The 26794-nt window shown below is 31.1% G+C and overlaps 1 protein-coding gene across 1 annotated transcript; it reads left to right on the top strand.

Annotated features, from left to right (window-relative positions):
- The first annotated feature begins 2593 nt into the window (after positions 1–2593).
- stv (BAG domain-containing protein starvin) lies at positions 2594–5572 on the top strand. The gene is made up of 2 exons (XM_040708713.2): positions 2594–3543; positions 3796–5572. The coding sequence occupies exons 1-2, from the start codon at positions 3379–3381 to the stop codon at positions 5038–5040; spliced, it is 1410 nt and encodes a 469-aa protein (XP_040564647.1). The 5' UTR covers positions 2594–3378; the 3' UTR covers positions 5041–5572.
- The last annotated feature ends 21222 nt before the right edge of the window (positions 5573–26794 follow it).

Raw genomic sequence — 26794 nt, 5'->3', positions numbered from 1 at the left:
TATTGAAGCCAAAATTTTACCCCAAGCGTGTTGGCCATAGACTGGAACATGTGATAGTTACTTGGTTCCATATGCAGACTATAGGGTGTATGTATAAGAACTTCACATCTGGCTTCTGGCGCGTCATACAATATGTGTGGAGTCCTGCGTTGTGTAATGAAACACTACTCTTCTCCTATTCGTAATTCTTTTTGTATCCAGTCTTTTGCAAATGTTTCAAAACGGTTTTAGGATCAATGTTCAGCTCCTGGGCGATGCTACGACTGCTAAAATGACGGTTTATATCGATATGTTCCAAGATTTTATCGAGAAGACAGGCCTACCATTGCGTTACGCATCATTTTCTCCCATTGAGACCTCCATACTCTACGCAAGATAATTCACGACTGAACTGTCCCGACAAAATACTGTCGGAAAAGCGTTTGTAGTAAACAATCACACCTTTACAACACCTTATCGTATGATTCGATGTGACCAATAATGAACTATACTAAGTCAAAAAAAGGGGCGGGAAATATAAAATTACCTTTTCCCAACATATTACTTATGGGACTATCTTCTTTTAGACCTTTTATTTTTTTACAACAAGGAAATGCCCATTCTCATAAAAATTAAAAAAAAAAATCATAAAAATTATCAAGCTTAGTATATGAACCTTAAAATCAAATTTGTTTTTGGAATCTATGAGAAGGAAGAATGAAGTAAATTAAATATCGTAGTAACAACGAAGCTACCGTAACAAATCATGTTACTACATATAACATTTACATAATATTTATATCTCAACCAGTGCAAATCAACAATTGAATTATGATCATGTGTCTCCATGTTCAAACACCGTTCATTATATACCCACATATGTATAACTGTATTGTTTCTTGGATATTAACTGCCAAGTATGAATTAGCGAATATGTGAGATTATGTAGAAAATTATTATTGAGTTGAATAAGAATCCCTTAGATTTTATATATAAAATATACATAATATATTACTAACTGAATATTCGCCAGTTGTGACTGTTAAGGATATCGGTAATAAATCAGATTCATTAACGAATATTTTCTTTGGTATACGTTCATAACATAACTTCGTATAAATATAATCAGAGTCTCATATCTGTATGTTATATTCTAGAAATATATCGTGGAAGATTCACCCACGGACTTATTTTACAAATATATTTTAATATATTTACTATCAACAAATAGTCATGATCCCGTTCTATTAATACAGTATGCTGACTGTGTGTAATGCAGTTTACTCCCAACTTACAATAAATAAAGGCGGGTTATCACATCTATCGTGCGTGTATGCGTTTAAGTGTATATCTAGGTATATAAATATCCCTAGACGTGCACACACACGATAGATGTGGTAACCCGCCTTAAGGAGCCCAGTACATCTGGCATATTATTATATTTACCTATGTACTTTATTCGTACATTGTACGTTTTAGATAACTTATGACATTCCAAATAACTTTTATTAACAATCTACAAGCATAATGAAAGATCAAATAGCATATGTATTGTAACATAAATTATGAATAATGTCTAATGATAATTTATAATTAATCATTAATGACCATTGAATAATCGTTTATTATAATAAGTTATAATTTAATATATGCCAGACTATTGACATATTTCATATTAGAAATATTTGTATTTCTAGATCTCAATTATAAAATAATTTGTAGCTCATTAAATAATAATAATGCCAATTCAATCGCACATCAATATTTTTTACACATCACACATTTAAATAATAAGTATTGATACAAATTACTATAATTCATTGATAATAATTATTAAATCAAAACAAGCTTTATTTTATTGGCTCATGAGTTGTTAAGTTACCAAGAAAGAGAGTGATTGGTCGAGATATCAAAATTGTCTAAATCCCCATGAGTGTAAATCAAAAAGAAAAGTATTTAACACCTTTGCAAAACGAAATATCTGCTGACAGAGATCAGTGATTACTAGTGTTTTGTCAGTCCTTATTTACGAATTAAGAAACAACAATATTTCCAATTCAGTTCAGTTCCAAAAACTTGTAAAGTTCGGTCCTTGATGATTAACTTTATTTCTTCTTTTTTTATATTAATTCTAGTACTCACAGTCCGAAGGATAGACAATAATAAAAACTAATATAGTGGTCCTTGATGCTAATACGTTTGAATTTTCAAAATGGAATACAAAATTAATTTGAGCACTAAAATCTTGCAGATTACTAACATACACTTTTTTTAAAATTTTTAATCAATAAGTGGTTGAGTAATTACTATCTTTAAAGTACAACTAGGAGCATACCTTTTGGAAAATACCTTATAAGAAGTACCTAAAAGATTATAATTTATAAGTAAACCCTACCTAGTAGCAAAGATCATATGAAATTTTATGACGTGTAGCTTGTTTAAAAATAATATATGATCGAACAAGCCATAATGTTATTCAGGCCGTTTGTTCTACATTTTGATGTTTTTTGGGTAGGATATAAATTTGTTGTTAGGATAATAATAATAAGAATGAAGAAAATCCCCACTTAAAGTCATTTGATTATTCCAGAAGAATAAAAAAATAGTTCCATCCATTAATATGTGTGCGGTGTGAGGGTCGCTTTGCCCTAGGAACCTCAATTCTCCCGAAAGTGAATTACGTGCATGTAGTATTTATCTTTACTCATCAGGCCTCATTAGATTTGGCGTATTAGAAGGAATTGGGCATGTTTTCCTCTCTACCCAATTATTTCCTAGTTATTCTGATGATGTACTTTAAATAAGGCTTTCTCGTTACCTTGATTTGGGCAGGCTTGAAGAGGCAAGGTGTGTGTGAGAGAGAAAGAGAGAGAATAGGGAGGGAGAATGTGCTTACTGCTTGTAGTTGCAGCAGAGAAAAAAAACAATTCATTCCGGAACATTCTCTTAAGGTGATGAGAGTGTGGTAGAAAGAAAGAGAAACAAAGCTGTTAAGAAGAAATAATAGATTGTGCGTGGTCTTTTAATTCTGAGGAGGAGAGTTGATCCTCTGTTTCGTCATTAACAGGCCTGCGCCCTCAGCACTCAGTTCATACTTCGTATTATATTATTTTGTTACTATTTATTAGTTATTATTTATATGGGAGTGTGTGCCTCTGATAGTTTCGTATCTTTTTCATCAAAATCTTTGACACTTGTATTTCAGAGTATGCGCTGACCGTTCTTTTTCTCTTTTTTCTTCCTTCTCTTCTTCATTATCAAAGTCCTAGTCGTCGTGATCGTCGAAGAATAATAATAAAAGTGTTGCGTGTGAATCCTCGTCATCATTCTCATCCCTCACTTTGATCCTAATTTAGAGAAAAACTTTCTAGAAAAAAATTGAACTAAAGTCAATTCCTCATGGCAGATCACTATCAAGCCCATCCTTCTCACGGAAGAATGTCGAAGGACCCTTTTGAGCAAAAGATACGAGATCCTCTGAATCACAATCAAATGAGAGATCCTTTTGATTTCCCTCAATTCTTCAACAACGGGAGGAATATTCAAGATCCGCATATGTTTCGAGTAAGTTAGGTAGAAAAAAGGAAAAGTTCTATGACATTCTCGGCTTCCTGCCCAAAAAAAATTGAATATTTTCTTTATTCATTTCTTCCTTGCCTTTCTTATTTTCATTTCTTTGCCAAAAAATCTCTTTTTTTATTATGAAGTATTTGATTTATTTAAGAATATCGTTTAAATATCTACATACGTCAAAAATTTCTATATTCATTAATGGATGTGTTTTTTTTTTTGTTTTTTTTTATATATATCTTTTAGTCTCCTCGAAGAAGTTTCCCTTCCCCTCACCATGGATTCGATGAAGGGTTTAATAGAGGATTTAATGTTGAGGATAGTCCAAGTTCCATGTTTCCAAGGCATGAGCCTGGTCACCACGTAGAGTCCATTCCAATCAAAGTAATTCATGAAAAGTCTCCTTCTCAAAATGTCACCCGGCCTTCTACATCCGAGAATTCACCTCATCCCTTCCAACAAAAACAGCAGCCACCACATCATCATCATCACCCCTTTACTGGAGGTCGAAAAACGACAGAGATACCGTTACCTTCATCACATTTGGAATCTTCAAGCTCTGGCTCTCCACGTCTAGAAAGAGCACATTCAGAGCCTCCCAAATCATTTCATCAACGCATGTCCACTCTCCATCCGCCCCAATCTATCCCTGAGAGACAAGACGAAGATCCAAATCCCATCACTACATCTGCATCCGCTCCAAGTGTGCCTGGAGAAACTACCACATTACCAGAGCAGGTTTCAAATGAACCAACGAAATTTTCTTCTCCGTCAACGACTTCTTCACCACCAACTCCTTCGTCGCAAAATGCTAATCCTCAAATTCGCCATATTCCAATTGTGGTGGAAGGGAGAGATGTCCCTGTCTTTAATCGCAAATTGTCTGAAAAAACCAACACCAGGCCAAAAGTTCAAGAACCCAGTCAAGCCCCTAAATCACAAACTGTGCATCCAGTTGAACCAACTACGCCACTTGGGCCTCCTCCCGGCCCTATTCCTATGGGCTGTAGTGCTGATTATATGAAAAAACCAATAGAGCCTTCAAGTCCTCTTCCACTACCGGAAGGCCCAATACCCCTTCCATGCAGTCCAAACCTTATGCAAGAAAAGCAAAAGAAGGAAAAGAAAGAAAATCTGTGTGAAAAGAAAATAGATGATGTTGACAATTCATTATCTAATGAGAAAGGGACACCTCAAGAAACAAATAATGTTGCTGAAGAAAAAGCACAGGATGAACCTAAGGATCCTGCTCTTGAAAAAGTCAAATCTATTCAAGGTAATCTCGCTGAAATTACACGACGAATTGAAGAATTTAAAGGAAGTAAAAGGGACAAAGAGTATCTATATCTAGACGAAATGCTCACAAGGCATCTTCTTTCTCTAGATGGAATTGACTCTGGTGGAAAGGAAGAAATTCGAAAGATTCGAAAGGAATCCATCAAGTCTGTCAATCTTTGTTTAAGTCTTTTAGACTCAAAAGCAGATAGATAATTAAAACTAAATTTAACAAATTTATATTTAAATAGAATTAAAAAATCACAAAATCAACTTCAACAACAATCTGCACAAAAAAAAAAGAATCATTTAATTTGAAAACAAAGTTTACAAGAGCTGTTTTCAAAAGCGTGTGATACAACTTCAAGTAAAATACATTATGTAATGTTTACTTTATATTTTGTTAATTAAATTACTAACATACCTGTATTTATGTAGTGATTTATGGGTATATATTTCTATGCAATTATGCAGAAGGCAATTTTTATTTTCAGTTTTTATCTCTCAGAAATAAGCCATTTTCTTAATTCTTATTTTGTGCTTCTTTTTTTTTTTTTTTTTTTTTGTAAACCTAAATTTGCCTATCATTGTTATTTTTGTTATATTCATTCTAAATTATTCGCGATACAGACAAGTTCAATAGTTATATGTATTCTTTGATTAGTATTCATAAAAGAGTTATATACATTTAAATATTTTATAAGCAAAGGTTATTCGTTGAAGTAGAAAATAAACTTTCACTCCCGAATGTGATAGATGCATGTTTTTTATGGGTTTTTTTAATCCAAAATTTTCATGATGCTTAAACTGATTTCAATTGCTCTACATTTACTAAAATAGATATTAAAATGTCTTTCCTTTTTTTAATGGTCCATTTAGATAATGGTGGAATTGTTAGGGATATGTTGTCTTGGAAGTATTCGGTTCTTCATGAATATTATATCCTTATTCCTTAATAATTATGTAATTGTATTGATAAATTTCTTTTCAACATTAAGCGCCGTCCTACGTCTTAAAAAACTTTCTCTTTCTGTAGGAATTCCCATATTTTCTTTCTCAATTGAATATTGAATAACGTACTTAATGTGAATGCTTGAATCCTTTTGTTTGATTTACGTACATTAAAGCTTGATTTGGGATGAGAAGAAACTACATTGTCTTGAATTATATTTTTTCCATTCATCTAATCGCTTTTTGCTCGGCGTCGTGTGCACACTTCTTAATGCATCTCTCAGGGATTACATACTCTTTTGGTCATGTATTAAGGGGGCAAATTTGATACCGAGTGATCCATTAAGATCCGAACACTGAATTTTAAACTTCGACAAGATAACATTTATTAACTAACAATAGAATTACAACAAAATTAATACTATAAATAGATGTGTGTCTCAGCTCTTTTAATCATTAATATAGCCGACCTTAGCGGCAATGATAGCTTTCAGGTGGCGGCGGAAGGTCTGTCACCCTCTGTAGATGTAGTCCTCTGTCATGGCGGCCCAGTGCTGGCTGAAAGTGGCAATGAGGGCCTCGGTGTTTAGATGACCTACACTGGGGGTCTTTCCTTCGACATTTAGGTGTAGTGGTTGGCATCAGGGCTTCAGAAGGGTCAAAGGGTCTTAAAAATTTTCAAGAGACTTGCAACGCAGGAGATTATTTTCTTTCAATGTTGGTGTGAAAAGTGACCTCTCCATCCTCATTACCCACTTTTTTTGATAGCTCTTAAGACAGTCTGGTGTGAAACCCCGATACCTTTTTGACAGAGCCCTTCTTCCTGACGGAGTAGACGGTGGCCCTGGAAACGCCCAACTACTTGTAGTTCGTGAATGGAAATTCGTCGATCACATTCAAAAGTCATTTTCTCAACTTGTAGGTAAGCTAGAGAGCTCAAGTTTGTTTCGTCTTGTAATTAATTATTTATTCTTTCAATATATTGAAATATGAATTAATTTCACTATCTCAAGCTTAATTAATTATTGAATTAGTAAGTGCTCATATTTCAATGGTCCACCCGGTATATGAATGTCTGAGCATTAAGTTCGATAATTACCATAATATGGTAGCTATGTACATATATGTACGCTATTATTACTTACCTGTATGTGTAAAGAAGGAGAAATTGCTAGCGTATTGTTCATTTAATTGGTTCGTTAAGCTTCATAGAATGTGTTTCTCCTTAACTGCGAATTCTACATATGGATGATATGTAGATACTTGGTGTTATCTCCCGAAATTCCGTTTTTCTCTGGATTCTCGGGATAAAGAAACACTTTGTTTTAATGTTTACGATTCTGATGATAGATGCAGCGCGAGTTGACGTTTAGCCCGTGGGTCGTGATGTGTACTTCACAATTAAACATCACCCAACTCATGCAAAAATTAGTTCGTTCATCGCTTACTATTAAGTTCTTTTAGTTACACCTTAGATTGGGTTACATAATTAGTAACCCGTGGGCTCTAAAAAAATAACTCGCTCACTATTACTACAATTAAAGATAAAAATATAGAAAATGAGAATTGAAAATATATGGTTTAAAATGTATTATTTCTCCGTAAAATATGAAAAGAAATCCTTAAATTTTACAGTATTTATTATTTACTAACGACATCTTGATAATTCTCAGGGTCCCGTAATTTAAAAAAAAAAAAAAAAAAAAAAAGAATGATAGCCCTAGGATACAATTTTATTTGTATTCTTACTTACCTCACACAGAATTTATATATATATGTTGAAGTATCTTAAGAGGATATATAATTATTTGTATTATTTTTTAAATTACGTGAAGAGCATTCAAATTCATAGAATGCGCTTACCTCCATACATTGATGCTTCAAGTATTTATGTTATGTATACACTATACAATCATGATACCTAAAACTATTTATTAACATGATATTGTGTTGATATGCCAATATAGAAATGAGGTAACAGTATTGTACATTTATTGATCCTTTGTGAAATATAATTTTATTATGTATGTATTTAGCCATGTATATTTCAAATATTGTGTCCTAATTGCTATCTGAAATATATTTTCAATGTCAAAGTTATTGAATACATAGAGATTTTAGAGGAAAAGTGCATCATTGTGTGTTTTTTATTTTTTGATGCCCTGCAAGAATAAGAAAATGATCGACCTAATTAATGCATCAATGCACTCAAATACTACTTATATATTATTATTCTAGTATTATACTTAATGTAGATAATTAATTTTGTATTACTCTACAAATTCAATGCCGATTAATTACTAATTATTATTGTTTATTTGATAAATGAGAGTATATTTGAAAATTTGTGTAGCTAATAACTAGTGTTGTGTCGGTACTCATTTAGAACTACAATCCAATCCAATCCAGTCCCACTTGTCGGTTCTCAAAGAAGATAAAATCGATCCCTTGATTTGTAATATTTGTGCAATGCTCTTAATACAAATCTCATATATATTATTTGGTTCAATAAACCTTTCACATTTTTAGGGAAAATTCAAAGGAAATACATTTAAGGACCAGTTCCAGCGACTGACAGGCTGCAGTCTTAAAATAGACTGAACCAAACAAACTGCAACTACACTACTAATAATGAAATGTGTATCCAATTTATAACATTATCTACTCAATTACTCTCATATTATTTACATCAACATCACAGCTATGTAACTACACGAATGAAACAAATTAACCAACCAGAATGACTTCTTTTGAGGAATTATTATTTCTCAATAAAGACTACTTGCATCACAAGTGATCTGCATGTATTGTATACAATTTCATTGAATATACTAAAGAACATTTGGGTATATTATACATCATTCCATATAAGGAATAAATGCATATTTATACTAATATGAACGTGGCTCCAGAAAATAATAAAATATAGGCAGAAGGAATGAGTCACTGTATTAATTTAACAAAAAAATAATACTAAAAAAATGACGTCATATTTTGTTCAATTCATATTTGAAAGAAGAATTTTTGTCTTTTTAAGGTTATATTATTACTATATAGAATATAAACTTATGCATTGTTAAATTTAGTTAATATTTAACAAGAATAAGCAGCCAGTTACTGAGGCCCGTAAATAAAGTCTAGTTTTGAAATGACACACTGTAAATTTCAGCACACGTGTTTATAATATATATAAATATGCTTGGAATGTTGATTGTGTTTATAATATAGGAAATGCCCTCTTTGGCATATCCTCAAGAAAATGAAAAGTTTTTAGTTTTAAATACTATTCCATGTAGTTTTGAGTTTTGAGCTATTATGTACATATAATATACTTACATATACGTATATTATGTATGTATGTATCTCACTAAAGATTATATTCAAAGACATTTTGTCGAATAACTTCAATGACTCAAATCTGTTCTAAATATTAAGAGATAATACTAAAACCAAAAAGCTTTCAATCAATAAATACATACATTAATTCATATGTAAGCATATATGTACGCAGTTGTGAGTTAGCAAAAGATGAATGTTGGTCCCCCCTCAGATTTTTCAGTACCCAAATTCATATAGATGACAGTTGACAGATTTTTCTGACTGTTTGAAAATTATTTTCTATTTCTCAGAACAAATAAGTTTATTTTCGATTTTCTTGAAAATCCAAATTTTTGAGCTTGTATTTGAAATTGAGGATTTTATATTTATTTAAAGTAGATGACGAACTATTCTTGTTTTTTTGTTTTTTTAATGAATGATTTTCTCTAAATAAATATAACACCTCTAAAAATAGATTTATAATTTTTCAAAAACTAGTTTTATTAAACTTTTTGAAAGGATCAATACGTTTGTAATACTGAAAAATTGACATTTTTTATGTTTGATCTATTGATTATATATTTACAATTGCACTCATTAAGTGTAAAAACCAAAATGGAAATGATCAACTTGCTGGAAACGATGAGAAATAAGCTACACCTGAATTAAGACCATTATTAATATCAGCTGCTTTTTATATAATTCTGGGGAAGTAAATGAATTACTGTTATAAAGAGGAGAGCCTTTTACATTTAAAATAGCATTAGTGCAAGGAAAATATCATAATTATATTTTAAAAATATTTATTCATTTTATTATGCATTTGACAGGCAGTTCACACCAAAGATAGGGGAGAATTCTTCTTTTAGAGAGAGAGACTGATTAAATAATGAACAAAATAGAAAAAAGAGCACACGCATCTACTGTTTTTCTTTTTCTGATCGCTTTACTTAGTTTTATAATTACACACATCCCTTCTTTAATTATACGTAAGACATTACAGGGTTAAGTCTATATTAATACATAATACATACAATGCTCTTAAATTATCTAAAAGCTGTGTCATTGATGTATCTAAGCTTGTAATAAAAATACAGGTATATGTCTAAAAACCTGTGGTTTTTCTTCATTTGTCTTAAGTTAGTTGAATCGTGCAAACTTGCAATAAAAATATTTTTTTTATGATTCATCTTATTATCCTCTTTTTTCAAGATCATGATTTTTAAAGAAGTTTTCTTTTTTTACTACAAAGAAGAATTAGAAGTCGACCTTAGGTGGAGCAAATATCCAATTACATATAAGTGAACCTTTCACTTTAATTTTTTTGGTTATTAATTATCGGAACCCTATCAATATTTTACTATCACTAGGTATCTCCATTATATCTTAGCATTTCCTTCAAAAGATCCAAAAACATGTTTGGTAGTTAGTAGTAATACGGGTTACGGAATTGGTCTTGATCTTGACTCCTCAACGTATGGGTGTTCATTCTTAATAGTGTTGATCTCATTGTCGCAAGATTAAAGCAAAAAATCAAAAGACAACAACATCTATTGACTTTAAAAACAACAAAGGACTTGTATAGAGTCCAAATTAATGTTTAACAAAAAAAAGGATATTTGAATGAAATATATTTTTATGTGACGTCATCATTGTAGAGTTTGACTATTGTGATAACATCAGCAACCAAACTTTGAATTAATTGATTGTTTCTTTTTCATTAAGGAATTAATTAATTATTGCTGTGTATTTGGATATCAAAAAAGAACTGGCAAATATAAGTACCTCAACATTTACCGTTTTCTATAACTCCATTTGATTTTAATCGTAAGATTTGCGCACTACCGAGTGCCGATTCTAGTTACTATTGAGTTTAGTTGAGTTTGAGTGATTGAATATTGAGTCGAGTTCAGTTTTTTGAGCATTGAGTCAAATTAAGTTCGAGTAAAAGTATCAATGGCGAACTAAAATATTTTGCCATTGAATTTATCCAATCCAAGTTAAGTCTGTTTGACTACCTTTACAATAAGTAAGTCAATTATTAATCAAATAATGTAGGTAATTTCCAGAAAATATTTATTTACATAATAGGAAAGTATTTCAAAAAGTTGTATCTATATAATCATAACAAAGCAGAAATTAAAATACTTTAAGTTGCTATTTTGTATACAGGGCGGGGATTTTAAATCTGAAAAACAAGTTTAGAGCTCAATATCTTGTCAACCCTGAGATCTATATTTATGAAAGTATGCTCCTCAGAATTAACTGACAAAACTATACAAGGAAAAATACAAAATCCTTCAGAAGTCATCCGAATACGAACGCCGTGCGACCATTATTGCGTCCCTCTGTGCCCTGTGCACACCTAAGGTGGCAAATAACTCATCATCAAGGCCTGTACCAGGTTCAGAATCAGGTTGGAGGCTGTGTTTGAAGCTGAACTTCACTATAGGCCCCTAGATGTGAAAGCAAAATATTTGTGAATTCCTGAATAAATTTTAATATATATTATCCTTAAATTTTCCTGATTTGTAAATAACTACTAGGTGGGCCCAGTAGTTATTTACTACTAATTATATTTTTTCTTTTTGTGTATGATTTTCCCTGTAGTAGAAATACCTCTTAGACGAACATTTTGAGCTTTGATCATTCGAGTTCGGGTTGAGTGGAGTTTTTCAAATAATATTCTGGGCGACTTTGAGTAATTTTCAGAAAATAGTAGGGTTTTTTTCTTCAAGTTAAAGTAATACTCGAATCCAACACTAATGTATGGTGACGATATTATTTTGATTTTCAAAAAAGGGGACATTTGGCTTGAGGGGGAGGAAATAAGTATTTTGAAATTAATAAATTGAAGTAGATAAAATATACTATTGATTCTTGTTTTTGTTTGATTAAAAATTTTTTTTTTATCTTTTACAAAAGATGCTTTGGACCTTGAACTTTGGATTTCATTTATTTATTTAGTATTTTGGATTTTTTTCTTTCCTTATTATAAATTATATTTCTATTTAAGTCGAATCTTAATATACACTGTTTGTCCTTCATAAAACCGGACATTTCATGATTTTTTTTAAATCCTCACCGGACGCTCTGAGCTGGATGTAAAGAGAGAACAAGGACATATCCACAGGAGAGGAGGGATGAAGGAGCTGTACCCCCCCAACAAACGAATTTTGGCTTTTTACTAGATTTTTCTTTTTGGAAGGAAAAATTTTTAAGGCCATAATGGGGAAAAAAATTTTTTTTTAGGATTTCTTTTAAAAAAAAAGTTAAGTCTATTCAATATATGTAGTTGAGGAAAAATGAGAATTTTTGAATTTTTTTAGCGAAAATTCCAATAACCAAGGCCCCTCGCCCCCAATAATCCTGCCAGCACTACTGAATGACCACCCTAATAACATATTGTATAAAGGAATATGTCATTACACATTGTGTAGGCAATGAATTAGTTGTTACTTTTCCAAGCAACGTATATTTTTCTCCGATTATCCTGATTTTCTGGGTTTTAATCCCTCTGGAACGTAATTAATTGTAAAAATCATGCCATGTCATTTAGATATTTTCATCCCCTATTAATTTGTTTTCATTCAGTATCAAGTTGTATTGTATAAGTATAATTACCTCCGCAACGAAGTTATTCGTCTACTCTTTTTCAGCTAAAATTAAAAATACTGACCTTACAGATTGCATAATAAACTAAAAATGGCGCCATTTTAGATGCATATATTGACCTCCCCCAACGAAGTTGAACGGAGGCTTATGTTTTTGCTTCTATTTAATAGTCACCAGGATTACGGCAAAATTGACAGATCGATTTAGATCAAACTTGGTACGAGGATTATATATGATGGTCATAGTAAGAGGCATTTAAATTTCGAGAAGTCAATGTCAAGGAAATCTATAACGTAAAAAATGCATAATCAACCATTATTTTGGAACAAATAAATTTTATTTTGATTTTAAGGGGAGAATTGTGCTTTTTTACGTTTTGCCGTAATCTTGTTAAAAAAAAAATGAGGAACAAACAAACAGAAGTAAACACTTTGTTGACGGAGATAAATATGTGCCTATAATATCGCGTAATTTTTAGTTTATTATGCGGTCTGTAAAGTCACTAAATTTACTCTCAGCTGAACAAGAGTAATCAAATAAACATCTAACAAAGCGATCAAAGTACATTTTCGCTTTATAAGCACAAAACTAATGAAATATGTATTTGTACTGATGTTATGTCTTCAATATTTTGCAATTTAGTATGTGATATAAATAAAATAAAATATTTCTAACGATAGTCATTTTTGTTTTTCTTTCTCTCGAAACTACTTAAGTTGTCTAACAAAATACGTTATTTGCACGTAAAATTGGCCTTTGTTAAATGATAAATTGTTTAAATTGCTATACTCCAAACCAAAAAAAACCCCGTAAATTATGTCCTTAAAATATTTATATTTGCTGCGGTACCCATGTATGCAAGTAGCATATCGAGATACCTACAATTAAAATCTATATTTAGCATCATTTATTCTTTTCCTAGTGGAGAAAAACAAGGTCAAGTATCGAATTATATCATCAATTCTGAATAAAAAAGCCTGTAAAATGGGCATAATGGGATTTTATTATATTTCGTTACTTTCGCTATAAAAAGGAAAATTTAAAACACGTTGTTACCTTTACGGTATCACGCCAGGAAAAGACTTGAAATCATTAAATTGTTAGCCTACCAAATGCTATTTATCTTTCAAGTTATCCTAGACTATCATAGTCATATTATTTCTTCACAATTTTTGAAATGAAATAACATATATATATCATCTATAATATTATATATAGTAGGTGTATGTATGTCCGTCCCTCTGCTAATAAAAACGAATAGGATAGGGTATTTATTTTAAAAACGAAGACAAATAGCCCTTAGACATATAATAAAAGTTGTTCAAAATTCTGAGTACGCACCTAAGTTAATTCTGGTCCACCATATTCCTGGTCTCTGAAGATACGTTGATTTTTTTTAAACAACAAGATTGATTCGCCGTGTTTCAATTTTTTAAGGTATGGGTTGTAGACTCCAAAAAATTAATTACTGTACTAACAATGAATACGAATTAAAAAAACGGAATTAGGGAGAGGATTAGCGAGTTTGTCTCAGTATGTATTAATAAAACAATTCGAAATACAATCTATAATACAGGTACATCCTAGTCTATGTTTGTATGTCTGTCCTCTAATAAAAAAGCATAGGCCGAGTATTTATTCCATAAACGGAGACAGATACAGACATTAGACATAAGATAAAAGTTGTTTAGAATTCTGAGTTACGTTGAGATTATGTTTCATTCTGATCAGACAAGATTCCTGGGCTCTGGAAGGCAAGTTCTTGTTCGCTAATAGGTTGATTTTTTATCATAAAACAAGATGGATTCCCCATGTCTCAAAGTTTTTTTAAGGTATGGGTTGTAGACTTGAAAACGCACAAAAAAAATCAAAATTCAAAGATAACGAAAAAGGGAGAATGGATGTATATTAAATACGAATTAAAGAAGGGAATCTTTTAAATAAGATTAGGGAGTTTGTTTTAGTATGTATTAATAAAATAATATTTTGCAATAAAATATATAATACGGGTACGTCCTAAAATTCCATAATATTAAGAGACTACTTAGTATTTTATTCGATACTGTATTATAAATATTATTGCAAAGTAATATTATATTAAAAGCGTAGCTATACATTTTTATTGGTATTGGATGGATCGTTTGGTGGCATTTCTTCTTCAAAATTGAAAATTGACGTTTGATGAATAAAAAGGGGAAAATGAAAAAAATTGAGAAATCATTAAAAAAATGACAGATATTTCTGTTAAACATTAATTTTAATGTGTCAAATTTATATGTGAAGATATAACGTAAACTGGGAGCTTTATAGGTTATTTAATTGAGAGTAAATCCTGAAGGGATCAGTTGAGTTCTGTTTTAAAAGAGACTCCGTGTTGAAGCTTTATTCACATAATTATATATTTTATTATTCGTAAGTATATTACCTCAGTATGGACCTCAACAGATTCAACATAATGCCTAAAGCACCAACAATTATCAATTGTCCGTTCCCAGATTGTGATAAAGTTATCGAGAGCGACTCAGAGGGAGTGGCGATTGCTCTATTCAATACTCATAGTTTGAATCATCATTAGCCACTTTCCCAAGACTTAGAACTGGATCGTTAGTATAATCCACTGTCTTATGAGAGACGCAAAATTGAATCTGAAACAACAGAAGAAGGCTGGAATAGTTCTCTGGCTAGATGGGAATATTTTATAAGAATTACGAAAGTTTAAAGTCGGAAAAGAGTAGACCAATTGTTTCAATGGTATGAGGTTACACTGGGAAATGATTTGTCTTAAACAAGTCCAAAAAATTTGGAAGAAAAATGAAAATGAGCTATTAATTCCCTGGCAGTCATACCAGAAATTTGCTGTGTAAAAAAAACCAGATTTCTTTACTTTGAAACAATTCCATGGAGAACCAATTAAAGCGTTCGCATCAAGAGTTTGAAGGAAAGCGGTTATCTGTTACTTCCCGACAAAGTGCAAATGCGATAGGAAAGTTGATTTTGCAAAGATATAGTTCGAATAATATTAATGACTGGAGTTAATGATTGAGAAATATGCTGAGAGATTGTCAGTATATCAGAAATTGACAAGAAAAGTCTATCAGAGTTGACCCAAATTATTGAATCTAGAGAAATAGTTAAAATTGCTACGAGCAGCCACCCAATATCGGCAGAAGTTTCTACTATCAAACGACAGTCCAGGATAAATCAAGAAATGGAGGAAGATACAAGTACAGGGAAATGTACACATTGCGGAAAGTTCTTTAAATTGTTTACTGAGTGTTATAACAAGAAACCTCATAAAGAGTGCCTAGAGTGTTGGCGCAAAATTAGAAACCAAAATAAGCAAAAGGTGGCGGGAATTTCAAAAAACCAAGATAATAAAGAAGAGGCTCCTATATGGGAGATTTCTACTTCTCAGATATCAAAAGCTCACCTCGTATTCAGGAACGAAATTTGCCTTTGGGGACGAGAAGATTTTTTCAATAACGGATTACGGCTGTAAGACCTTATAAAAGTTCAATATCAAGCTATGGCAGTGAATATCGAAAAAAATAATATTGATGTTGCTGTTTTACTTCGCATATCAATTGAGAGTAAATATAACAGTAGAAACAGTGGAACAATGGTCAAAGTAAGTCCACAAGCTAGGAGTCTATACTTATTAAGGGATGTATTAAATCCGTCATTTCCAAGTGCAAAACGCTGTGATGGTGAAGTAAAATCATAAAAAATGGGCCGAATGTAGCTGTTTGATATTAATGGCACACGGTGCCTCCAGAGAAACCAAGGTAATTGCCTTTTGAAGCTGTTGAATAGAATGTTCCTGAGGAATTGGATAGTTGACAGATATGCAACATCTACTTTTAATGCATGTCCTCATCAATCTTTACCCAATGTTGAGGGTACACCAATTCAAATACTATTGGAACTAAATTATATCCCTAGAGCTGTATATAATATTTAAAATTTAAGTAATAATTTTTAATTATTTATTAATATTACTACATTTAGAATTTATGGGGCTAATCAGCTATCTTAATTGTAAATCCTTATGTTTCATATGATTATCATATTCTTGATATGAACCTCCACGAGACGGGACTTGTATATTTATGTTCGCCATGGCCCTGAAAATAGCTTCGGAATCAAAGTTAACAAGAGGAGTATTTTTGTATTTACAAAACTCGCTATCGTGATTGATAGTTTCAGATGTCAATTCTTTCAATTTGATTTGTCTTTCTCTATCCCCTCCTAACATTTAGTTTTGAAAGGGTCAAGATTAATATCTTGGCCTAGATTTTCAGTGATAGTTACACTTGGGAGTAGCAGCAATCTCTCTTTCAATACTTTAATGGTTACCTAGATTGGACTCAAATTTTGAATAAACATTATTTATGACAAAAGTCGATCATTCTTCAAAACAACTTTTTATTTTTAGATTAAATCATTGTTTTCATACAAAGCATAAATATACTCTTAAGCTGAATTGAAGTGCTTGACGTAATAGTGAATTGTTTTAGATAACCTGAATTTAAAAAAAAATCAATTCAGAAATGATAATATTTGTATTCTAGAAGTAATCAGGACAGAGCTTCGGTATTCTGTTCAGACCATAAGCTAGACAAGTGACATGCAATATAATTGAAAAAGTTGTTTAAGGCTTTTGGCTACTTTAATGAAATACCCTGCTCGATTGATAATGAAAACCTTCACTCTTTCGTCTTTAAAATCAGATGAAAGAACGTTGCTTAACTTATTAAAGCAACGCTCTTAATCTTTGTATACTTTCAAAATTAACAAGATAAGAACGGTCCAAAAGATGACCATGTAAAGGACTAACTCCGACTACAGTCATGGATCGCCGTCGAGTCTGTAGTTTCCTCTAATGCTATAAATATATCCTTATATTTTTTTATTATGCATTTTTTATTACAATTACAGCAAAGATAGGCGATAATTTTTGTTTTATAAGGAAATTTTAACACCCCCACGACGTATTAAATAATGAACAAAAAAGAAGAAACAGTATACGCGTCAAACATTTTTCCTTTCTAATTGGTAAACTTAGTTTTTAAAGTTTCTTTATGCATGTTACCTCTTCAAAAAAAAAAAGGGTTTTACTTAGCCACAGCATAATAATAGGATTTTCGAAAAATCAATACTTAGCATATCTTTTTGTCGTAGAAGTACCATGTTATTTTAAATTTATATTTCATTGGTCAGATGGAACAAATTAAGTATAAGTAAACAGGATAATATTACAATTACTTCATCTGACCTAGGAATTGTTTTTGATGTTGATATACGTATATAATGTATAATTCCTGTACAAGGAGCGAGCGTGAATCGAACCTATTTTCAAGAGAATAAATTCCCCTCTGCTCTTTGTCAACTGAGCTAGGTCGCTATCATATTTCAAACAAATTTCTTGTTTTTAAGTAATTAAATTGACCTGTTATAATTTTTGATAGAAATAAAAGAAGACTTCCTTAATAGATTCAATATAAAATATATTACTATCAACTGAGCTGTTATATTAGAAAATTTTGATAACAAAGAACTTTGAAATATTAAAGTACATATAAGTATACTTAAAGACAGCCACTTTATTAATGTAGAAGATATGTTTACTAATAACCCTTTTCCCCTTCCAAACGTATGGTGCGTAAATAAGATGCTTAGTTATGTCTATGAGCCTTTGACTAATTTGTTATGTTTTTCTTTCACTATAGTTTAAACACGATTTGGATCATGTTTGGACATATTTTGAATAAAATAGATGAGAAGAGAAAACAGAATGAACACTCCTCAGTTTTAAATTTGTCCATATAAGCTTATTCGAGTTTAACCAATCAATGTTCAGAATATTAATAAAGGACAAGAAAAGTAGAAAATTGACAGCAAATACATAGGAGTCATTGATGTGTCTGGGATACCACTGTGAAGAAAAAAAGGAATTACAAATTATTATTGGTTAAGTATTTTATTTATAAAGAAAATAAATAAACAAAATTGAAATCAAATAATCAATAATAGCTAGCCAATGAATAAGACGATATTCTACTCGGATTTAGGTATTATCGGGTAATTCGATCATACGTGGAAATGTTTTGAAGGGTATTTAGTGTGGGCTTATATATTATTATTAGGATGCAATGCATGAGTCAAGCCTTTAAAAAATGTTCATTAATAAGCCTTGTAGGTACGTAACATAACATACCTATGTATTCCACATTTCGATGACTCAGAATTCATGTTTTCATCTTCTTATTTTAAGTTTTATTTAAAGCACACAAAAAAGTATATATTACATTAATTAAATCACATATCTACGCACTTTTTACATATTGGTTCTTACAACAAAGCATTAGGTAAAAATACTTAATGAAACACCCACAATCTACATATGTATTACTTTCAATGAGCATTAAAATGTAAAAATGAGAAGAGTTCATTATGTTTTCTCTTCTCATCTCTTGTATCAAAATATGTCCAAGCATGAGCCAAGATACGTCTAAACCATATATTCAGAAGAAGAAAGGGGATATAGTTATAATAACCCATGGAGTTTGGATTCGAAAAGTTATCAGGGACATCTGCGGACTTATATATATATAGAAAGAGATTTTTTTTTTTTGAGGGGGGCGCCTTGATTTTTTAACATTTTTTTATAGAAGTTTTTATTCCGCTCGATAATTTGGTCAAACGACCTTCTTTTTAAGAAATCTTTTTTCTAATTTAAAAAAAAACTTTTAACCCTATTTTTTCTATAAAAAATTCTAGTACAGCCCCTCTAGCCCCCAAACCCCCTGCGGAGGGCCCTATTTATGTTTTCACGATAATGATACTTTTATCTTCATTTAACTAGAGAAGTTCATGAAACAAACAATATTGGAAAACTAGTATTTTGAAATACATTATAATCGATGCTCAAATGTGTAATGTTATATTTTGAATTATCCAATTTAAATCGAATTAGAAACTGACACCAAAACTTTACAATATGTATATTTGTTCACCTAAAATCTCCTAACCTCTGTAATATGTGCTCTTCTGGTTCGTCCTCCTTTTCCTGAAGGTTTCTACCTTTCAAACATATCTTCTATATTAATCAAGCAATGTTTGTATGTATATATATTTTTATGTATGCTATCCACAAGTCATTTTTGAGCGATATTGATCAAAGAAATAACAATACAATCGACTTTGCACGTTATATTAAAACAAAAAAAAAGTTATATTTATAAGTATGTCACATAAGAGGGAGTGCTCTAATCTTTTTTCTCCCCACGTATTAAGTCGTTCGAACAGCTGATTGATATTAGAGTTTCTTGACGTATAAAACGCCATAAATAAATCATAAATTTGGTTACTTTTTCTTAAAAAGATTGCAAAAAATTAACCCTGACAATATTCTAGAGGACTTAACCATTATTGTCATTGGAAAAATTAAAGAGAAATTCGTAATATAGGTTTAATAAATTAAAATGACCTCCAAATGGACTTCGACGTTTTGGGCCAAAAATTACCCTTAAACAAAATAGATAGGCTTTTTTAAACCTAATAAAGCTTGTTCATTTTTCTATTCATTAGTTAAAAAAATATATAAATTGATAGACAGAATGAGTTTTAAAGAGATGAAGCAGTTTGTAGTCGCTAATAAATAGAAGATGTAATGAACTACAGATTTACATTGCAGTTTTGGGCAAAAAAATTACCCCTTCCAGTTGAAAAAGAAACTTTTTGAAATCATTTAAGGAAGCTTAAATATTTTCCTATTCATTGTTAAAATAAATATAAAAATCGATTCACAGAATCAGTTTTTATGAGATGAAGAAGTTTGTAGTCGCTAATAAATTTTAGGACTATTTTTTATCTTCAAATTGTCTTGAATGTTTTATGCCAAAAATAACCCTTTTAATATATACATAATTATTTTTTTAAACCTAAGTAAGCTGGAACATTTTTCTAATCATTAGAAAAAAAATAGGAAAAAGTTTGTACCCGCCAATAAATACTAAGAAAATAAAAAAATGAAATAAACAAAGAAAATGCCATCTGAACGTTGCCAACAAATTTCGACCCGCCCTTTTTGACGCTGGCAAGAAACCAACAGAGATTGCAAAGCAGTTGGAGATCTCCAGGCCAACTGTCTATGCCGATATGAAGCCGGAAACGGTGGACAAGAAGCCTAGGTGGGGTAGGAAAAATAAATTTGATCTGAAAGAAGTGAATGAGAAAACGTCTAAGTATTGAGTAACAACGTGTGAGTGTGCTCATGAAAACACAGAGTAATGAGGATTTATTCTTGGGGAGTTATGTTTTATATTATTAAAATAAAAGTATGCCTATTAGTTGACGCCTAAGAACTCCGGTATTACCGTTAGTGCTATATAAAATAAAATAAATGATATCACTTCGTTATTTGCTTGTTACATTTAAGGTTTGCTCCTTTCAACAGCGGATGAGTTTGAAAAATCATCAAGGTTTTTACAGATGCCTCTGTATCACGTAATCATATTTCCTTCTCAGACGACTCCATTGAACAGGGATTTTAGTCAGGGAAATATCAATATCTACATACTAACGAACTTGGAATGTTATGTTTCATTAAATATCATTCACATGTATTATTTCATGTTCATATTGTAACTTTTATTATTTTTAAAGATCGGAGCACCAGGATGAAACGTCTGAAAATATTGCTGTAAGAACGTAAAAACATGTGATGAAAAAAATGGATCTAGGCACATTTGGTCTAGATTCCTTCAGAAGAGTAGATTTTAAAATATAAATGGATAAAAATATCACTCTAAATACTGATTGGTATAAATTGTCAAGTTGGGCTATTTTCATCTTTTAATTGTTAGTGATGTTATTTTTGTAGAGAAACAGTACAGTTTAAATCATGCTCTACAAAAGTACTACCCCTAGTCATTGTTTGATCGAGGATGCGTAAATGAGTTAACATAATTGCGATACATAGATTACACAAGAGAAGCGTGCAAACATGGGAAAATATTTTTCTGAATCTTAATTTTTGTGAAAATGCAAAATCGTTGTATAGGCCTCGGATGTAAAATAGGTCATCTGTGTTATGAAAAACAGGGAATGTATTAATCCATATATTATATCCATCAAGTTCTTATCCAATCTCAAGGAGATGGATTAATAGATACTTGATACTTTGCATATAATAAATAAATAGGGAGGAATTACTCCCATTGTCGATCCTCAATTATACTTCGAGTCCAACTTAGACACGTATGTCTCCCCAACAAATAATCAGTGTTACTCTCAGTCACTCATGAAAACACTCAGTCGTAGTTACTTGATACTAACCGATGTTCTAACCACATTAATTAAATAATAACTGCTAAAGGAATTAAAAAATACTGCTCAGATTGCCTATTACAAAAAGAAGACATATTTTTTGGATATTACAAAATTGGTATGTAAGATTATGGGAAATATAACGGCGGCTGTGCCGTTTTTGTTATTATTTTTTTTGTTACCAATTAATAAGAAATAAATATCTTCTTTATTTATATAAAATAGAGTTTGAGTGTGTGTCATTTATGCATGTCCACGCCATTTAACCTAGGAGGCTGAAATTTTGCATGGGTGGCTCTTTCGAACCTGTTCAACCTAAGACGGAGGTGCCAATTTTGAAGGGGGGGGGATGATTTATGATCTCTTATGCTATACCCAAAACACGAAAACCGTTTTTTGAAGCTCAAGGAGACTAGATACGGGGTTGAGTCAAAAATCAAAAAAGTGATGGGCGTTTCAAAAAACAGCTATACAAAGAACTACCTTTTCTAAATTTATTCAAAATCAAAAAAACTATGGGCAAAAAAAAGAAATTTGTGAATTTGGGTATCATTTTTTATTAATACACACTGTAACAGATACTATTAAAAACTTAATTTACTATGAAGCTTTTCATGAAGTCCCCTGAATTATTTTTTTCCCCGATAAGTCCTGGAAAGCAAGATCCAGATAGTGAAATCCTAGAATACATATATTGCCCAATTCAAAAGTTTTTTAAACTCTATTATTGTTTTGTTATATGATTTGAAGTGTTCTATTTATAAAATATTTACTTAAGTTCTTATTCCCGAGCTTTCATTTCTATTCATAAAACATACATGAAAATATAAGCTAATCATATACCTATGTACATCATGAAATAGCCTCATTAAAAGACTTGAAAATGGAATTTATATTAATATAAAAGTTCAATAATGACAGATATAAATAATTATTTATATACAAATAAATTATGGACTTGTCTGCTTCATAAAATATCATCGGAGACACCTCCTACAAATATTTTCTGGAGGAAAATTTCATTAGTCATGACTCACAATTCTTCTTTATGCTGTATACTACATATTTTTTATTAGTTATGTACATACTTGACACTTATAAGTATTCATTAATATAGGGAAAATACGCACTCCCTCCCGTGACTTTGTATGCACATCCTATTTATGTAGAACTGTGGAGTGTAAATCTTGTTGTTATGGAAATAAGTTGCTGTTTTTTAAAAGCAATAATTACTATTTATATTATATTATATAATTAGTAATTACCTTAATTTATTCTCATACACACCTACCATTCTAGTTATATGGAAATATTCAATGCGTGTACCTATATAGTATGTAAATTATGCATAGGGATATTGCTCCTAATATCAAACTATTTTTTAACATTTCTCTGCATAAAACAGGGTCATTCATCTACATAAGACATTTGGCTAAATTTATAAAGCAAGGTTCTTTTGTTGACTGAACCTAGAGATGGTCCACTTGAAAGTTGATGACAATTTTTATTATGTCAGTCTTTATTTATCCAGTTCAGTCCAGTCTTAGGACTATCAGTACTACTGGGTTCATGGAAAGTACTCTTAAATTAACTTGTTATAATGCAATTATACGCAAGATTGCGATATATTATGTTTAAACTCCAGTTGGGTCGAAACTAGATCAAAATAATCGGTGTTGTTAACCACAATGGAACCCAAGAGAGAGGCTATAATCAAGGAGTACCTGAAAGGCAAATCTCCACCAGCCATCTTGAGGAGCCAGAATTCAAATCCATACTCATCAAGAGAACCATTATGATGTACTAGGACACTCAATCTATCAAGGAAACCCCCAGATCAGGCAGAAGGTCGAAAAGGACGCCCAGAGTCGTCAAGGAAAGGATTGCAAGAAATCCCAGGACAAAATGGCCAAGGATTTCAACATTAGTGCAACAACAATAAAAGACCTTATCTGAGATGACTTTGGGATGTATCCTTACTAATTGAAGAGGCAACATCATCTGTGAAGCGAGGTTAATGATAAAATACTAGAGAGAAACAATGTCATTCTTCAAAAGCTGAGGGCTGATACGAATCCCGACATTGTGTCCAGTGATGAGAAGATTTTCACATTTAACAGAACTTTCCGCGGACACTGTAGAACTGATTAAAAAATAAGAAATATAGTTGATTAACGTCATCAAGGACCAAAATTTTATAAGTTTTAGGACTGAACTAGACCGAGACTGAAGTTTTTAATCCTAAATAAGGACTGACGTATGTAACACTATTGAAACGTCACTGAATAGTCCTATTCAAAAGCATATTTGAAATTTCTTCCATTCGAGTTACATAGTTTTCTAACAATTTGTATTGTGCAAATATTTAAAAGATTTAAGTAAGACCCTTTTTCTTAGACAAATGACAATACATTAGAACTATTCAAAAATATACTTTTTTGGATTTTTATATTTTTCCGCATTTTTTCCCATGCATTGAGATGTGAGAAGCTCGAAAATTATTTTTTCAGGGAGTTATGTATGTCCTGTACCCTGACTCATCGGCCTTGAAGTTTTTCCAAAATACCTTTTTTTATAATTTTGTATCGTTTTTGAACAAAAAGTATAGATAAAACACACAATTGAATGCCTAAAAAGGCTAAAAAATAACCATTTTTGTATATTTTATTATCTAAGTATCAAGATTATCAGTAAATAAAGGTAAAGAGAAGCCTCTAGGGGTGCGCAACTCAGTATTAAAATTGTATACTACCATATATCAATGTTATTTTCTTTTATATTAAGCCATTTTTTAGGAAAAATATATAAATATTTTCGAAAAATTAACTTCAATTTCTAATTTATAAAGAATTTTTCTTATATTTTCTATAAATACGGATGATATACATTCTATATTATTTTATATATTTTCTTAGACTTCTATAAATAAAAACGTAAAAATCACAAAAAAGTAAATATTTCTATTATCCATTTATTTATTTAAGACATTATTTTTCAAACAATCAAGTCATTGCCTATTATAATCTACGGCTTTATGGAAGTTTTTGTTTTCATGTAGTCTTCATTTCTTGACCATGATGCAACATGCTCTTGAAGCCAGTCTGACCCTATATTCAGTATAGCTAAAAAAAAGTGATCATGGAGTAATAAATTTTATCTAATTTAGTTTTTTCAGTTATATCCTAAAATATAGTTTTGGCCCTTCGAAACCTGGCAGGTTTTTTAGTTGAATATATTTTCATGTCTATATTCCTCTTTTGATTATCATCTAAAACATTGCTGAATAGAGCGAACGGAACCAAATCCTGTGTATAATACACCTGTGATTATGAACCTTCTTTATGACGATTTCTGCTAAATCATTGTCAATTCTTCTGAACAATAACATGTCTGGGAAATTTTCAATTCATATACAGGAGCATCTGCTGCAAATGCTGAAGTCATCCACATTGTCGTATAAAAAAAAAGCTAGGAATTTGTTCTTCCTATCTAGCTTTTTTATTGTACCTTTATCATATTTCCTTTCCTTAATAAATAAAAAAAACATCTTTTGGGATTGTATATTTATAACCATCCATAGTGCTTGATGAATTGCTCCTGGTTTCTTCCAGTGAGTACCTAGAAGAGAAGGGAAATTATAGTTAGTTCTGCAATATTTTGATAATCAGCTCTTGGAGATGTGTCTGATTTCAAAATTTTATCCATCTTCTTTAAATAATTTGTCCTTTTTTCTTTCAGCCATAATCTTTTAATATTGAACCTTTTTGTATGTTCTTTATTGAAGTTACTCCATTTGTCCTTGTGGTGTTTAAACCAAGGATTTTTGAGATACTTAACTTTCCTATATAACTATTCCAAAAAGGAGCACACCTTCAGTATATGTTGTTTACATGCTAGATAAAATAACTTGTTGTCTAATTGTTTTTATATAAGATTAGCGACTCCCTTGTGAATTCTACTATTTCTAGAGGTGTTGTCAAAAACCAGAGCAGTAATCCTATCCGTGAATTTTTATATATCTAATAGATCTATTGGTGCATTGGCTTGGCATTCTTCTGTTGAGCTGCAAATTACTAGCAATCCCAACAGTTTTCCTTCAGGATATCCGGGTTGGATCTATGAAAATTTTTCAACATTTTGATATCCCTGTGTAGGGCAGCATATGAAGGAAGATATCCAATGAATAATTCTATGTATATTTAATTAATTTAATATCTTGAGATCGTCCTGTTTCGACGAGTAGTTTATATAGATACAAAGAAAATATCTAAGTCATCCCTGTCGTATTGAGAAATAATTAAACAAGGCAATCTTTCTTTTTTACTAAAAAAAACAAAAAAACGAAAAAAGTCACCTAAGCAATTGTGCTAGCTAGGAGGTATTAAAAAAATTGTAGAGAGGAAGAAACTTTTTACAGATGGAGAGTTTTTCCAAAAATTATTGTTGAATGTAGCAAACGTAGTTTGTCAAAAAAAAATTATTTTTTTTCTGCTATGAGTTTGTCGGCAAGAACAGTACCAAGGCAAATTAAAGCACTTGTGGCAAATGTCAGAAGGGGTTTAGGTGGTATTTTGAATAATCTGTAGTATTTTTCCATTATTATTGATGAATCAACAGATTTGAAGGAGACTTGTCAGTTTATAGCTTTTGTGAGAGGTTCTACACCAACAATTGATATTGTGGAAGAATTTGTTCAATTGATTCCTATGAAAGAAACTATCACTGGATCAGATATTTTTCGTAACATATGAAATGG

The sequence above is a fragment of the Lepeophtheirus salmonis genome, chromosome 3, assembly GCF_016086655.4.
Source record: "Lepeophtheirus salmonis chromosome 3, UVic_Lsal_1.4, whole genome shotgun sequence".
Taxonomy (NCBI): Eukaryota; Metazoa; Arthropoda; class Copepoda; order Siphonostomatoida; family Caligidae; genus Lepeophtheirus; species Lepeophtheirus salmonis.
This window is presented reverse-complemented; position numbering and strand designations above follow the sequence as displayed.

Coding starts and splice junctions, on each gene's coding strand:
- stv (XM_040708713.2), top strand. CDS start 3,379: ATGGCAGATCACTATCAAGCCCATCCTTCTCACGGAAGAATGTCGAAG. Junction 3,544..3,795: donor AAGATCCGCATATGTTTCGA/GTAAGTTAGGTA, acceptor TATATCTTTTAG/TCTCCTCGAAGAAGTTTCCC.